This window comes from Brienomyrus brachyistius, chromosome 8 (assembly GCF_023856365.1).
Source record: "Brienomyrus brachyistius isolate T26 chromosome 8, BBRACH_0.4, whole genome shotgun sequence".
NCBI classification, from domain to species: domain Eukaryota; kingdom Metazoa; phylum Chordata; class Actinopteri; order Osteoglossiformes; family Mormyridae; genus Brienomyrus; species Brienomyrus brachyistius.
Genome location: NC_064540.1, coordinates 12,064,471 through 12,077,799, shown reverse-complemented (window position 1 = coordinate 12,077,799; position 13,329 = coordinate 12,064,471). Strand labels below are relative to the sequence as shown.

Genomic DNA, 13,329 nt, shown 5'->3' with positions numbered 1-13,329 from the left:
TATATTTAATAATGAAACACCCTACTGTATATCAGCGTATGTAGCCATGTTGCCGCACGCAATGTATGCTTTCCGCAGGTGAGTGTGTTCGCTATGGATGCCTTCGTGGGGACGCTTACGGTGGCGTGAGCGATGGTCAGGTAGCAGTTCTGCACGGCGCACTTCCTCTTCTGCCATGTCTTCCTCAGCCTGTGGGGGAGACAGAGCCCGTGACTGCGTACCGAGGAGTACGCCACTCCCATTTAGGGACAGCTTCCGTATTCAGCGTTTATGGAGGGAAATGAGATCCAGAGAAAGATCTCCTTAACAGTGACTTTTTCTAAGGCAATAATAAAGAAAAAATGGGGCAGACTGGCCAAAATTAGCTAACTGCTAATTGAAGAGCAAATTTCCAAGTTTTCGGGAAAATGTCTGTGGACTTAATGAGTTTTGATAATTCAACAAAAGTTCCTGATGGATTACATGATAACTGGCTGAGTTTTGGTTCCCAAAACTGTAAGAGATGATGAGGAAGTCTGACTTTAGGTTTTTAAGTCACTGCCAGCCTCATCACAAAAAGAACAAAAAAGTGGACTGGGTACTAGGAATCCGCTCTTCAATTAGCAGATTGCTAATTCTGCTCCTTTTTTCTTCACTTTTAATTAATGTATTAATGTTAATCTTGTTAGGCAAATACAACATCCCTTAATTGCGTACTATTAATGTAAGAGTGCTGTTGATAAGTAGGCCTATTTTGGGTATTTTACTGCCACTCTAAATACACAGAACAATAAGGAGATCATGAGGGTTATTACCCATCACTCTTCTTGTAAAGGTAGCCAGATTTCTCTGTCCCATACTGCTTGTTGCCCTGAAGCTGATGCATGCTGTAGACTGACTGTTTGCTGAGAGAGTCCTGCACCAAACAAGCAGAAACACATGTCACTTCCTGTATCTGAAAGGCCAAACCAAATTACCAGCAGACGAACCATAATGTACTGGCCAGGAGATGGGGCAGCTAGAAACATCAGCAGTAGACAGAGATGCGATTCTTTGGAGATTATGAAGCATGTCAAAGCACAAAAATGCTTAAACAAAAAAGACGAATGCGTACAAACAGGAGAAAAGGGGGTGTTGAGTGCACAGCGGACGGGGAAACTGCTGACAAATGGATGTTATAAAGCAGAATGCACTGCATTCATCAAAATGATGCAGTAAAAATATTTGACACTCTTGCCAGAAATGAATGGGGGGGGAAATCTGCAAATAAACCAAACTATGAATGTTGACAGCCAGACAGTTTCAACAGCAGCACATAACACAGACCCAAAGGCGTGCTTTGACAGAAAAACAAGCTGAACGTGTCACAGAATTCGGCACCAATATTAGAACACACATCAAATACAAATGTAACTTACTCTTCTGGACTGCAGTGTTTGCAATAGAAAATACAAGAGTTATTAGGCAAAGGCTCATAATGCACATGAATCAGATAATAAAATGCATCACAAAACTGGAGTTTGGTCAGCACTGACATCCAAGGCCGGCTTCAAAAGCTCCTGAACGTGTTCCAACTGGTGCCCGCCTCTCCACCTTGGGGGTGTGTAACTACATCACTATCTTCCTGGCCAAGCCCCCCAGCCGCCCTCTGGTGTGCTGCTTAACCCCGAAATCCCAGAAGGCCCACGCCTGGGCCGGGCCTTACCTCCTTCAGCTCCGGCTGCACGATGGGTCGCAGCTGCTCTCTCAGGGAGCACAAACGTCTCTTCTCCTCGTCCTGGGAGTGTTTGATCTGCACAGGAGCAGCCAGAACACTTAATGACACACTCCCCCACCCCCCCCCCCCCCACAAGCCGCCATTACCGCTGTCATTCCTCAGGCCTAGTGAGAGACCCAGGCCCAAAGCCACTACACACTCCTGTTGTCACTTAATCCTGTGTGAAACACTTGGAAAACGCTCTCAGTTTGTATGATAAAATAATAACAGGCAAAGCAATATTTGATCGCTCTTGTAGGCACATCTGGATACTGATATTTGGGCTTTAATTTTCATTTTTACACAATGATTAATGGGCGTGTACCTATCTCTGCGACAGAGGACAGCAAGTTCTCTTGCACAGCAAGATCATATTGTATGCACTGAATCCTACATAAGATGATGTTTTGGGCTGTATTCCTTAACAGGGAATTCTTTTTCACTTGATGAATGACCTTTTCGCTGCCCCTGTTACCACAGTAACAGGATGAATGCACCCTGAATTTTGAGATGCAGCTGTGGTCAGTCCAGGCCAGACAAAAGGGCAGCTGTGGGAGCATAGCAAATATTACCCAGCAGCCCTTTCCAAGGTCAGCTAGGCTGACCTGCACCATTTAACCTGGAACCCATACTGCAGGCCAGCAAGTCAGAGCAGTTAAGACGTTAATGATTCTGCAGGGAAGCTGGACATTCGTGGCATCATGGGAATATTTTTACTTGTACGTTATTTTTATTCCCCCCGCTTACAAAGGATGCACTTTTTGTGTCTATAAGAGAGTCTGCGGCTACTTTAATCTACATCTTCTCGGGAATGGGAGTATGTGGCTCAGCACCCCTCCCTCACTGGCCTCCCGCTTTGCATGCTGGGACTTGGTGACCCTCGGTGGCATGCTGTGGACGGTACCCACATGGTTCAGCTTTCCGGTGATGTCCTCAATGTGCCGCTTCAGTTTCTCTGTGGTCACCAGGCACTCTTGAAAGAAGCTGAGGATAAGGATGGATTTAACATCCTTAAAAATAACAGCCCCACCAGGCTGTTTTTACAGGCATTTCACAAAGTATGAGATTAATGAGTTCGAATAATGGAGTAATAAATCTTGAATGGCAGGGGTTAGATGCTGCATTTTTGCCTTATACCTCCCCACTATACAGGCAGTGCACCTCCTCACATCAGTGCACCTCCCCACTCTGCAGGCAATGAAACTCCTCACATTGGTGCACCTCCCCACTTTACAGGCAGTACACCTCCTCACATCAGTGCACCTCCCCACTTTACAGGCAGTGCATCTCCTCACATCAGTGCACCTCCTCACATCAGTGTACCTCCCCACTATACAAGCAGTGCACCTCCTCACATCAGTGCACCTCCCCACATCATTGTACCTCCCCACTATACAGGCAGTGCACCTCCTCACATTACTGCATGTCCCTCATATACAGGCAGTGTACCTCCTCACATCAGTGCACCTCCCCACTCTGCAGGCAATGAAACTCCTCACATTGGTACACCTCCTCACATCAGTGCACCTCCCATTATACAGGCAGTGCATCTCCTCACATCAGTGCATCTCTTCACATCAGTGTACCTCCCCACTATGCAAGCAGTGCACCTCTTCACATCATTGCACCTCCTCACATCAGTATACCTCCCCACTATACAAGCAGTGCACCTCCTCACATCAGTGCACCTCCCCACTTTACAAGCAGTACACCTCCTCACATCAGTGCATCTCCTCACATCATTGTACCTCCCCACTATACAGGCAGTGCACCTCCTCATATTACTGCATGTCCCTCATATACAGGCAGTGTACCTCCTCACATCAGTGCACCTCCCCACTCTGCAGGCAATGAAACTCCTCACATCGGTGCACCTCCCCACTTTACAGGCAGTGCACCTCCTCACATCAGTGCACCTCGTCACATCAGTGTACCTCCACACTATACAGGCAGTGCACCTCCTCACACCAGTGCACCTCGTCACATCAGTGTACCTCCCCACTATACAAGCAGTGCACCTCCTCACATCAGTGCACCTCCTCACATCAGTGCACTTCCCCACTATACAAGCAGTGAACCTCCTTACATTAGAGCACAGTTCCTGCTGAGTTCAGGTATGGGTGGCTCAGTGGGATAGGTCTCTGTGCCTAGGATCAGAAGGTCACTGATTCAAATTCCATGCTTGACAGAATAATAACAGCTGTGAGGCCTTTGAGCAAAGGTCTTAACCCTAAAAAACAGTCCAGGGGTACCAAATTAATGACTGACCCCAGGCTTTGCTTTTGCATGTATCTGTCTGTCTCATAAGAGAGTATGATGGAATATGTGAAAAGCATTCCTATATAACCTGTACAAATGGAAAATAAAACATCATTTTACGAATAGAACAAACACAGTCGTGCAAATACTTCTCAATGTATTTAATTGCCTACAGCTACAACTTAATTTCAACAGGCTTTAATAAGCAAATAAGATAAAAGTGATTATCTTCCTTATGTGTCATGTGAGACAAAGTGTGTCAAATAGATGTTTACAGATATTTAAAACAATTCTTTTTCATCTCCATCTCTGCCAAGGTTGAAACATGACCTGCTAATATGAAAAGAATGGCTTAACTCGGCTGAAGGTGCCACAGTGGTGAAAATAGGCTTTCTATTCAATAGGTGGTTGTTTAAATCCCACAAGGGTGATTCTGTTAGACCCTTGAGGGGCACTTAAGCATGAGTGCTTCAGCAAAATCATGAAACTGTGCAAATATATAATATTCACTGCTAGGCATCAGGGCCACGTGGAAGAGAGCAGAGAATGGGGGTAATTAAGCAGCCGGGGAGCGACTCACTTGCACTGCGAGTGGTAGTGCTTGATGAGATTCTGCAGCAGATCGACGCCTTTCTTGGTCTTGATCTCATTCACTTTGATAAGGTACTGTGGGAGACAGGGGGTGGGAGGGGGGCAGTGTTGATGGTCACATGACACGCAGACATTCCCGCCAGATGGGGAACATCCGGCCACCGCAGGCTGTCACCCACAGTACTGGGACTGGGCTGGAAATGAAAACTTAGCGCGTCCCATAGCCGCGTGAAAATGACACAGTAATTCTTTACATTCCGTGTGTCTGCATGGAAACATTAACAATTTGTAGTGCTTTCACCTAATTATTTTAAAGTAAATTCTATTCTAAAAAAAAAGAAGAAACGGAAAAAAGAAGGGAAGGAAAAAGAAAAAAAAAAAGAGTAAAATTCTAACCTAAATATACAAAGACATGTTTTACACTATTTGATTTATATCGATGTTTCTGCAGCAGCACATTAACATTTAGTAATGCAGCTGGAGAACAGGCATAGCTTCATGCAGGTATAGCAGGCCTCATATCTGATTGGCTGGCCAGTGTTGGGAAGCCCCGCCCCTCAGTCACCTCACACATCTGCAGCTGAAACATGCGGCGCTCCTTCTCCAGATCCTCGGCAATCTCGCCGCCGCTAACCTCGGTGCGCACCATGCCGTACTGCCGTGCCAGCTCCCGCTTCTCCTTCTCGATCTTAGTGCTGGTACATGATGAGGAAATCTCAATGTTTTAACGGCCCCGAGACTCACAGCCAGAGAACGACCCTCAAATAAATGGGTAAGACCTAAAGGTGAACATCAAAACATCTCAGCTGTAAGGACCTGACAGTAGAGCCAGTGAGCAGGAACTGTGCATTTTGGAAGCGTTTACCACGAGCACAACTGGAATAGTGAAGTGAATGGTCAAATTATACTCTGTTATCCTGCAATGTGTCACACTGATTTTCTACGCTACTCAGTAGACATATACACTGAGGTACGCTACAGTGTTTTCCATACACAGCCTATTACAGTAACACACACACTAGGGGCAATTCAGAGATATCATTTAGCATAACTGCGTGCCTTAGAGCTGTGTGAGTCATCAGGCTGATTCTCAGGTAGTATTATAAGATTAGTACCTTTGGCCAGAGGTGAAGGATGTGTTTATGATTATTAAGGCCTGTACAATAATGCAGGACAAACAATGGCACAATGAAAGTATGTAGATCGCCCCCCCACACATATGTGCAGCAACATCTGTTTCAGAACAAGTTTACTTTCATAGAACATGGTTTTCTCTGCGGAAAGAAACCGACCCGAGTGAGAATGTGGAAACCAGACGAATAAGTAGGACACTGTATACATGTCTCGGGAACAAAGGAGTATACTCCTGTTGAAGCCTGCAGTGCCCTGGGCCGCGTATTTATTGACGGACAGATGCAGGCGTGTTCAGGCATCACGTTACATACAATGTCCATAAGATAGCTTCACAGATCCTCCCCCCTCCCCCCCCCCAATCTTCACATGTTTACACTATATGGAAAAACGCATACAGGCAAATTGGTTTTCAAGACATGCCAGTGATTAGCCAGTGAGGGTCTGCTCCTGCAGTGGGAGGGGACGCGGCCTGTTTTCTTTCCTGTTAAAGATGTTTGCAGACATACCTCTCTAGTCATTAATTATCCACTGTATATTTTCTGAGGAAATACCGCAACCACCATTGTATGGGATAGATACTTTCTTTAAAACAGTGGAAAAAAAGTTCTTTTTTTTCCAGTAAAAATCCTGATAAAACCAAGGAGAGATTCATGCACCGTGTCAGATATCTGCATGGCCTCACTTACAACTTATTTTCATAATCCCTCCATGCTCTGTCGAAAGGCTTTTTCAGGTCCTGCACAGGAGAGGAGACACACGGTCACTGCACAGCGTGAGCACACTGCTGGGGACGCCACCATGTGGCTGTCAGCAGGAATGTCAGTTTTTGACCTTTACCAAATTCTGACAGCTCCCTAAAGAAATGATCTCAGTGTGGTACTACAAAACACACTGCTACATATCAATATATAAAAAAAAAAAAATTATATCTAAATATGACTAAATAAATGTAGAAGATTGATAGTAGTAGTACAAGGCACTTCAAACTTTGGCATAAAAGATTCCAGGCAACTTTTTCCAACATAAGCGCTTCTCGCCGCCTGCCTTTTGAACTTACACCCTTGACCTCCTTCAGGTCGCCTTTGACGAGCGAATCCAAGAAGAAGTTGATGTTGTGCAGCATGCTCTTCAGCTGTGGAAGTAACATCAGCCTCAGCACATCCGTACACAAATTCCTCTTTGACAACCAATAAAGTGTCGGAACATCTTGACAAATGACCTTCGGCAGGATATTTCGTATGAATGGGTCCTGTGACCCATATGAATGCTGATGGCACATATAACGAGGAATGATCTGACAGCAGTACACTCAAGCTAATTTATTTTAGAGTGATGTCACACATAATAAGCATATAAGCATAGTGAGTAAGTACGCCATAAATTATTACAAAATCTACAAGACGTCTGAGCAAAGGTGACATAATCAGTTTTGGGAAAAAAAATCACTCTGATATTTGTAGCTGCAGTGTCTAATGCCTAACCGTAACTTACTGTGTGTACAGTAATAACTGAGAAACACATCTAGAAATTAAAATGATTTTCTCAACTTAGAGCACCAGCTGCAAATGGCTAAAGCTAACTAGCACAGGCTACCGTTAAGCCCGGCACACAGAACCCCCGCCACCAGATCCTCACCAGGTTTTTCATGGGCACCAGCAGCTCTTTGGAAAAGTCTGCAAACTTATTGAAGGCGGATGAGAGCTCCTGCTCCCCGTTAGTGCAGAAGTTTACCGCCAGCTTCTCCACAGCGTTGATATACAGCTCCAGGTGCGAGATGTGGTCTGGATGTTTGGGGGGAGGGGGGTGCAGATTGTCCCTATGTCATTCACCGTCAACATCAGTCCAAGCAACTAATTGCATCTACGTTTTTGACTTAATAGGTATAGGAAGAAGTTAAGGAAAAAAAAACAACCAATTAACACAAAACTGCGGAAGAGTCGCTTGCTTTGCAGAATGTAGCGTATATGAAACATGCCACGTGGTGCCTATAGGGGGAGCTTCTCTTTCCCACGCTACTCTTTACATGTACAAAGACTCGACAGGTTTGCAGGTGCTATAACAGGAAGGATCGTCACCTTGACCCGAAGCGTGTTTCGCTTTGGCAGCTTTCTTCATTTTCTGTAAGATTGTCCTGTCGCTGTCCAGCGCCTGTGACAGAAGTGGGAAATATCCGTTAAAACATGCGACACCCTCCCCCCACAATAATGATTCATGATCTAGTTCCTCTAAATTTAAAAGACCCTAATAAAACCCTCAAAATGGTGTTTTTGTAGTCTCAGTTGTAATTTTCCTTTTGTTGTGTGCATTTTTATTATTACCGTAATTCACTCTGTATACGATCCTATATTCTAAGTAGCCATGGCAAACAGGGATCGAGACTCTCCCTGTCTAAACCAGACCAGGACAGAAGCTGAGTCAGTGTTATTGACCCACAAGATCATCAGAACAACAATAACACTGAACATATCCACATGGAAACAAGGATATAATAATCACGTCTATGAAGGTGAATTTGCCCACAATTGTTTTTCTTAAATGACTTAAAATACACAAGTTAAACATGAAAAATGTACAGGTTCTGTAGATTTCTGCATGTATTTTGAAAAATTTAAATCTAACAAGTGTATTATTGTAGATTTCATAGGTCATGAAAATAATCATTAGAAACGGCCCCTGCTGACATGGTGAAGCTCAGATTTTGCCCCCATATGAAATAACTCTCCGTTGGCCAACATAGTATATATGTGAAGAAAATGTAAAGTTTTCTAACAGCCTTTCCTCAAACACAGTACTCAGTACTGATCAGATGTTAAATGTTCTTCATAATGCTTTTTTGCAGAATGTATTCCAGATACCGGTTGTATTTTATAAAAGATTATGCGGATCTTCCCAGGGATGATGGCCATACAAAGGCGTCCACAACATCACCGTACCTTTGGAACCTCCTACTTCCAGACAATACTGATTATTCTGAAGGTACACATGAAAACCAGGGGCAGGATTTAGAGAGTCAGATAAAAACCATTCCATAATATGGACAAATAATTGTACGCTACTGCTTCAGATCTTAAAAGCTGTGATGTTTTAGGCTTTTCACGATCACACATAAGTAAGAAAAGAATAACATGTTTTAAAAAGGACACAATCACACTAGTGAATCACACTTGTGACTGTTATCTTAGGCCATGCTTGGGTCTAAAGAGAAGAGACAAAAAAAAGCTAAATTAATTGACAGGAAGTGAATATTTTGTCACATGGAAATGTGCCAATCAGAATACAGGGCAGAGAACCTTATATGGTTAATGGAGCCTTTGGCCCTTTCAGTTACTTCCATAGATGGAAGAACAGATACAGGGAAACAGGAAGAGGCACAATATGCCTTGAAAAAGAGAAGGAAAACGGACACATCCTTTTTCTAGCAGCTACTCAGCATTTAAAAGTGTGCATTCTTGTGCTACGAAGTCGTCTGAGGTCACGCAGCAAACGATTAAAAGGGAAACACAAGTAGAAAATTAACACTAACAAATAAGACCTTTGTTTAAGAAGGTGATTGAAGGGGGTCTTTTGGGGTATATTGTTACTTATTGCAGAATTCAAAGAGTGCTTGTGTTGAGGGTCAGATTAAGATTTATAACACAAACATAACTCAAAGACCCAGAGAGCCGATTGGCTGTAAATGGTGGCAGAATGCTGTGGTTAAATCAGAAGTACTGATGGCATCAGAAAGCTGAACAAGGAACAGACTATACTGCTGTGCAGAAATCACATGATACTAGAAGATATATTTGCAATCCACTTTTAAAGCTAAGCTCATTCACATGCAAAGTTTAATACACCATTTAGATTATATTAATAATTTCTTTTGCAAAGCTGCTTATTAGCACACTAATCAGACATCCCATCATATGCTGTAATCCAAAAGACAGCATTAACCTTTGCATGCACATTGCCTCATCTGTGCTATAGGTGCAGTGTGTCACAATTCCAGACCACAGTCTTGGAGACCAATCAGTTACCGTATATGTGCAAGAATGAAGTGGAGAGCCAGGTTTATACATAAAAGGATCCGTGCATGTTATGGGGGGGGGGGGGGGGGGGGCAGACTTGCCCACAAAAACCTTAATGGTATTTCAATAAATAAAAAATGATCAGGATGTGAGAGCAGATTTGTAAAATACATCAATGTCAGAGTACAAATAAATTTGGTTTAACACTCCATTTATGCCAGTTGCTAGTGGAGGGGATCATTCATTTATGCCTCCCACTAGACAGTATTTAAGTTATAGATGCCGTCAGGGTTTCTCCATACTGGCATCTTCTGGCTCTCTTAGCAGTGGCCACTGTCATCGAGAGCCAGAAGGTCTAGTATCAGTTTTATTTCTGAAATTGTCTCTCTTTCATGGATAATAATCCTTTAAGGCCATTATGCATGTATCTACAGGAGCAGAAACAGCGCACAGAGCTGGCATGGTGCCAGAAAAGCACGTTCTGATAAAACAGCCCCCCTTCCATGTCACACCACTCAGGAAGCACAGGGGGCGCAATGCAAGCAGCGAGCAACGGCGAGCAGGACTGCAGCGCTTCTTCATCTGAGGAACCACTGCCATAGCTACGTCAGTAAAGGCTGCCATGCGGCCAAGAGAAAGCCCCAAGGAGAACACGATCCCCCGGATTCAGGGGACAAAGGCATGAACAGAAGTGTTTCGGGGAGAGTGAGCAGCTCTTAGGGTGCTTGTAGAAAGCACTCAGTCCCCTTCGCTTTTCTCACATTTTCATATGTTGCATCCTAATGCAAAAACCATTAAAATTCACTGGAGGATGTGCTGATGGCACAGTGAGCCCCCTGGAGGATGTGCTGATGGCACAGTGAGCCCCCTGGAGGATGTGCTGATGGCACAGTGAGCCCCCTGGAGGATATGCTGATGGCACAGTGAGCCCCCTGGAGGATATTCTGATGACACAGTGAGCCCCCTGGAGGATGTGCTGATGGCACAGTGAGCCCCCTGGAGGATATGCTGATGGCACAGTGAGCCCCCTGGAGGATGTGTTGATGACACAGTGAGCCCCCTGGAGGATATGCTGATGGCACAGTGAGCCCCCTGGAGGATGTGCTGATGGCACAGTGAGCCCCCTGGAGGATATGCTGATGGCACAGTGAGCCCCCTGGAGGATATACTGATGACACAGTGAGCCCCCTGGAGGATATGCTGATGGCACAGTGAGCCCCCTGGAGGATATGCTGATGGCGCAGTGAGCCCCCTGGAGGATATGCTGATGGCACAGTGAGCCCCCTGGAGGATATACTGATGACACAGTGAGCCCCCTGGAGGATATGCTGATGGCACAGTGAGCCCCCTGGAGGATGTGTTGATGACACAGTGAGCCCCCTGGAGGATGTGCTGATGGCACAGTGAGCCCCCTGGAGGATATGCTGATGGCACAGTGAGCCCCCTGGAGGATATGCTGATGGCACAGTGAGCCCCCTGGAGGATGTGCTGATGGCACAGTGAGCCCCCTGGAGGATATGCTGATGCCGCAGTGAGCCCCCTGGAGGATGTGCTGATGGCACAGTGAGCCCCCTGGAGGATATGCTGATGACGCAGTGAGCCCCCTGGAGGATATGCTGATGACGCAGTGAGCCCCCTGGAGGATGTGCTGATGACACAGTGAGCCCCCTGGAGGATATGCTGATGGCACAGTGAGCCCCCTGGAGGGTGCCTTGAAGTCACAGTGAGCCCCCTGGAGGATATGCTGATGGCACAGTGAGCCCCCTGGAGGATATACTGATGACACAGTGAGCCCCCTGGAGGATATGCTGATGACACAGTGAGCCCCCTGGAGGATATGCTGATGACACAGTGAGCCCCCTGGAGGATGTGCTGATGGCACAGTGAGCCCCCTGGAGGATATGCTGATGACGCAGTGAGCCCCCTGGAGGATATGCTGATGACACAGTGAGCCCCCTGGAGGATATGCTGATGACACAGTGAGCCCCCTGGAGGATATGCTGATGGCACAGTGAGCCCCCTGGAGGATGTGCTGATGGCACAGTGAGCCCCCTGGAGGATGTGCTGATGGCACAGTGAGCCCCCTGGAGGATATGCTGATGACACAGTGAGCCCCCTGGAGGATATGCTGATGGCACAGTGAGCCCCCTGGAGGATGTGCTGATGGCACAGTGAGCCCCCTGGAGGATGAGTTGATGGCATAGGGAGCTCCCTAGATGATGTGTACCAGCCCTCTGTGATCCGCATCAGCATTTGCAGCGAAACATTTTACTAATGACACATTTACACTGGAAGGAAAATTATCAACCAAATGCACACATCAGATACAACTGGCAAACCAAAGAACATTGTCACTGAGTATTTCCATGCACCAAGCTAACATATATCCATCCATTTTCCAAACCGCTTATCCTACTGGGTCGCGGGGGGTCCGGACCCTATCCTGGAAGCAATGGACACGAGGCAGGGAACAACCCAGGATGGGGGGCCAGCCCATCGCAGGGCACACTCACACAACATTCACTCACACATGCACACCTACGGCCAATTAAGCAACTCCAATTAGCCTCAGCATGTCTTTGGACTGTGGGGGGAAACCGGAGTACCCAGAGGAAATCCCACGACGACATGGGGAGAACATGCAAACTCCACACACATGCGACCCAGGCGGAGACTCGAACCTGGCCCCTGCTAACATGTATAAGAGTATATACTCTTCTAACTCATATATATATATCTAACTCATAAGGAGGTAAACAGGCAGCAAAACACAGAGCGCAGAGGACAAGAAGAATTAGGGCGATTCCCATTCATACATCTTAGACATTGACTTTAAACATCAGGACACCTGTCAGTTACATGTCCAGTTCCTTAACTGGTACTCCACCTAATAACTAAAGAAACTGTGCTCTCTCTCCCAGGCTTTTTCATCATTATCTTGCGCAGTAAAGGTCTGCGCAGACGAAATATACATGAAAAAGAACTAATAGAGAATTTCTGCAGGGAATGACCTGGAGACGCAAATCAGTTCTGGAATGAGGTGCAGGTGGGAGGGGCGTAGGATTCACAGGCGTTTCAAGGACTCTGACAGTGCAGTGACCCAGTCCATACATGTGTGTCATCTCATAACAAGGAAAATAACTCCAAACGCAAAGCATCCAAGCTTCATAATTTCAAAGTGACTTATCTTCTTGTGTTCTCGCTGCTTCCTTCCCTTGGGTTTTCTGAAAGAATATCAGAGCAATGCTGAGAATAAGGTGCTATCTGTCAGAGCAGGCATTGGCTTAAAAATACCCACGGCTCCTTATGGTCCTTTGGCCTCGGAATTGGAAGGAGATAAGAGCAGAGAAGCAGCAACTGGCTGCGTTCAGCAGGCTACACATTTTCTGTAAAGACATTTTCTGTCTTATGCAGAGTCATGGGGGGTCTGGAGCCTATCCTGAGCTATGGGCACAAGGCAGGGAACAACCTGGGATGGGGCGCCAACCCAACTCAGGGCACAGTAACACACCATTTGCAACTATGGGCAATTTGATAATCTCCAACTGTGAGAGGGGGAAACCCCATAATGACATAATGGGGGGGGGGGGGAGCATGCAAACT

At 45.9% G+C, this 13,329-nt stretch overlaps 1 protein-coding gene across 1 annotated transcript in view; it reads right to left on the bottom strand.

Moving 5' to 3' along the window:
• unm_sa1614 (un-named sa1614) overlaps positions 1–13,329 on the bottom strand; it is a 61,303-nt gene that overhangs the window by 22,581 nt on the left and 25,393 nt on the right. Inside the window, exons 2-11 of the mRNA XM_049022859.1 lie at positions 7,795–7,867; positions 7,355–7,500; positions 6,777–6,851; positions 6,406–6,455; positions 5,151–5,280; positions 4,575–4,660; positions 2,644–2,719; positions 1,685–1,771; positions 795–895; positions 120–189 (exon numbers count right to left, since the gene is read on the bottom strand). Coding sequence (XP_048878816.1) covers positions 120–189; positions 795–895; positions 1,685–1,771; positions 2,644–2,719; positions 4,575–4,660; positions 5,151–5,280; positions 6,406–6,455; positions 6,777–6,851; positions 7,355–7,500; positions 7,795–7,867 — 894 coding nt within the window. The remainder of the gene's footprint in view (positions 1–119; positions 190–794; positions 896–1,684; positions 1,772–2,643; positions 2,720–4,574; positions 4,661–5,150; positions 5,281–6,405; positions 6,456–6,776; positions 6,852–7,354; positions 7,501–7,794; positions 7,868–13,329) is intronic.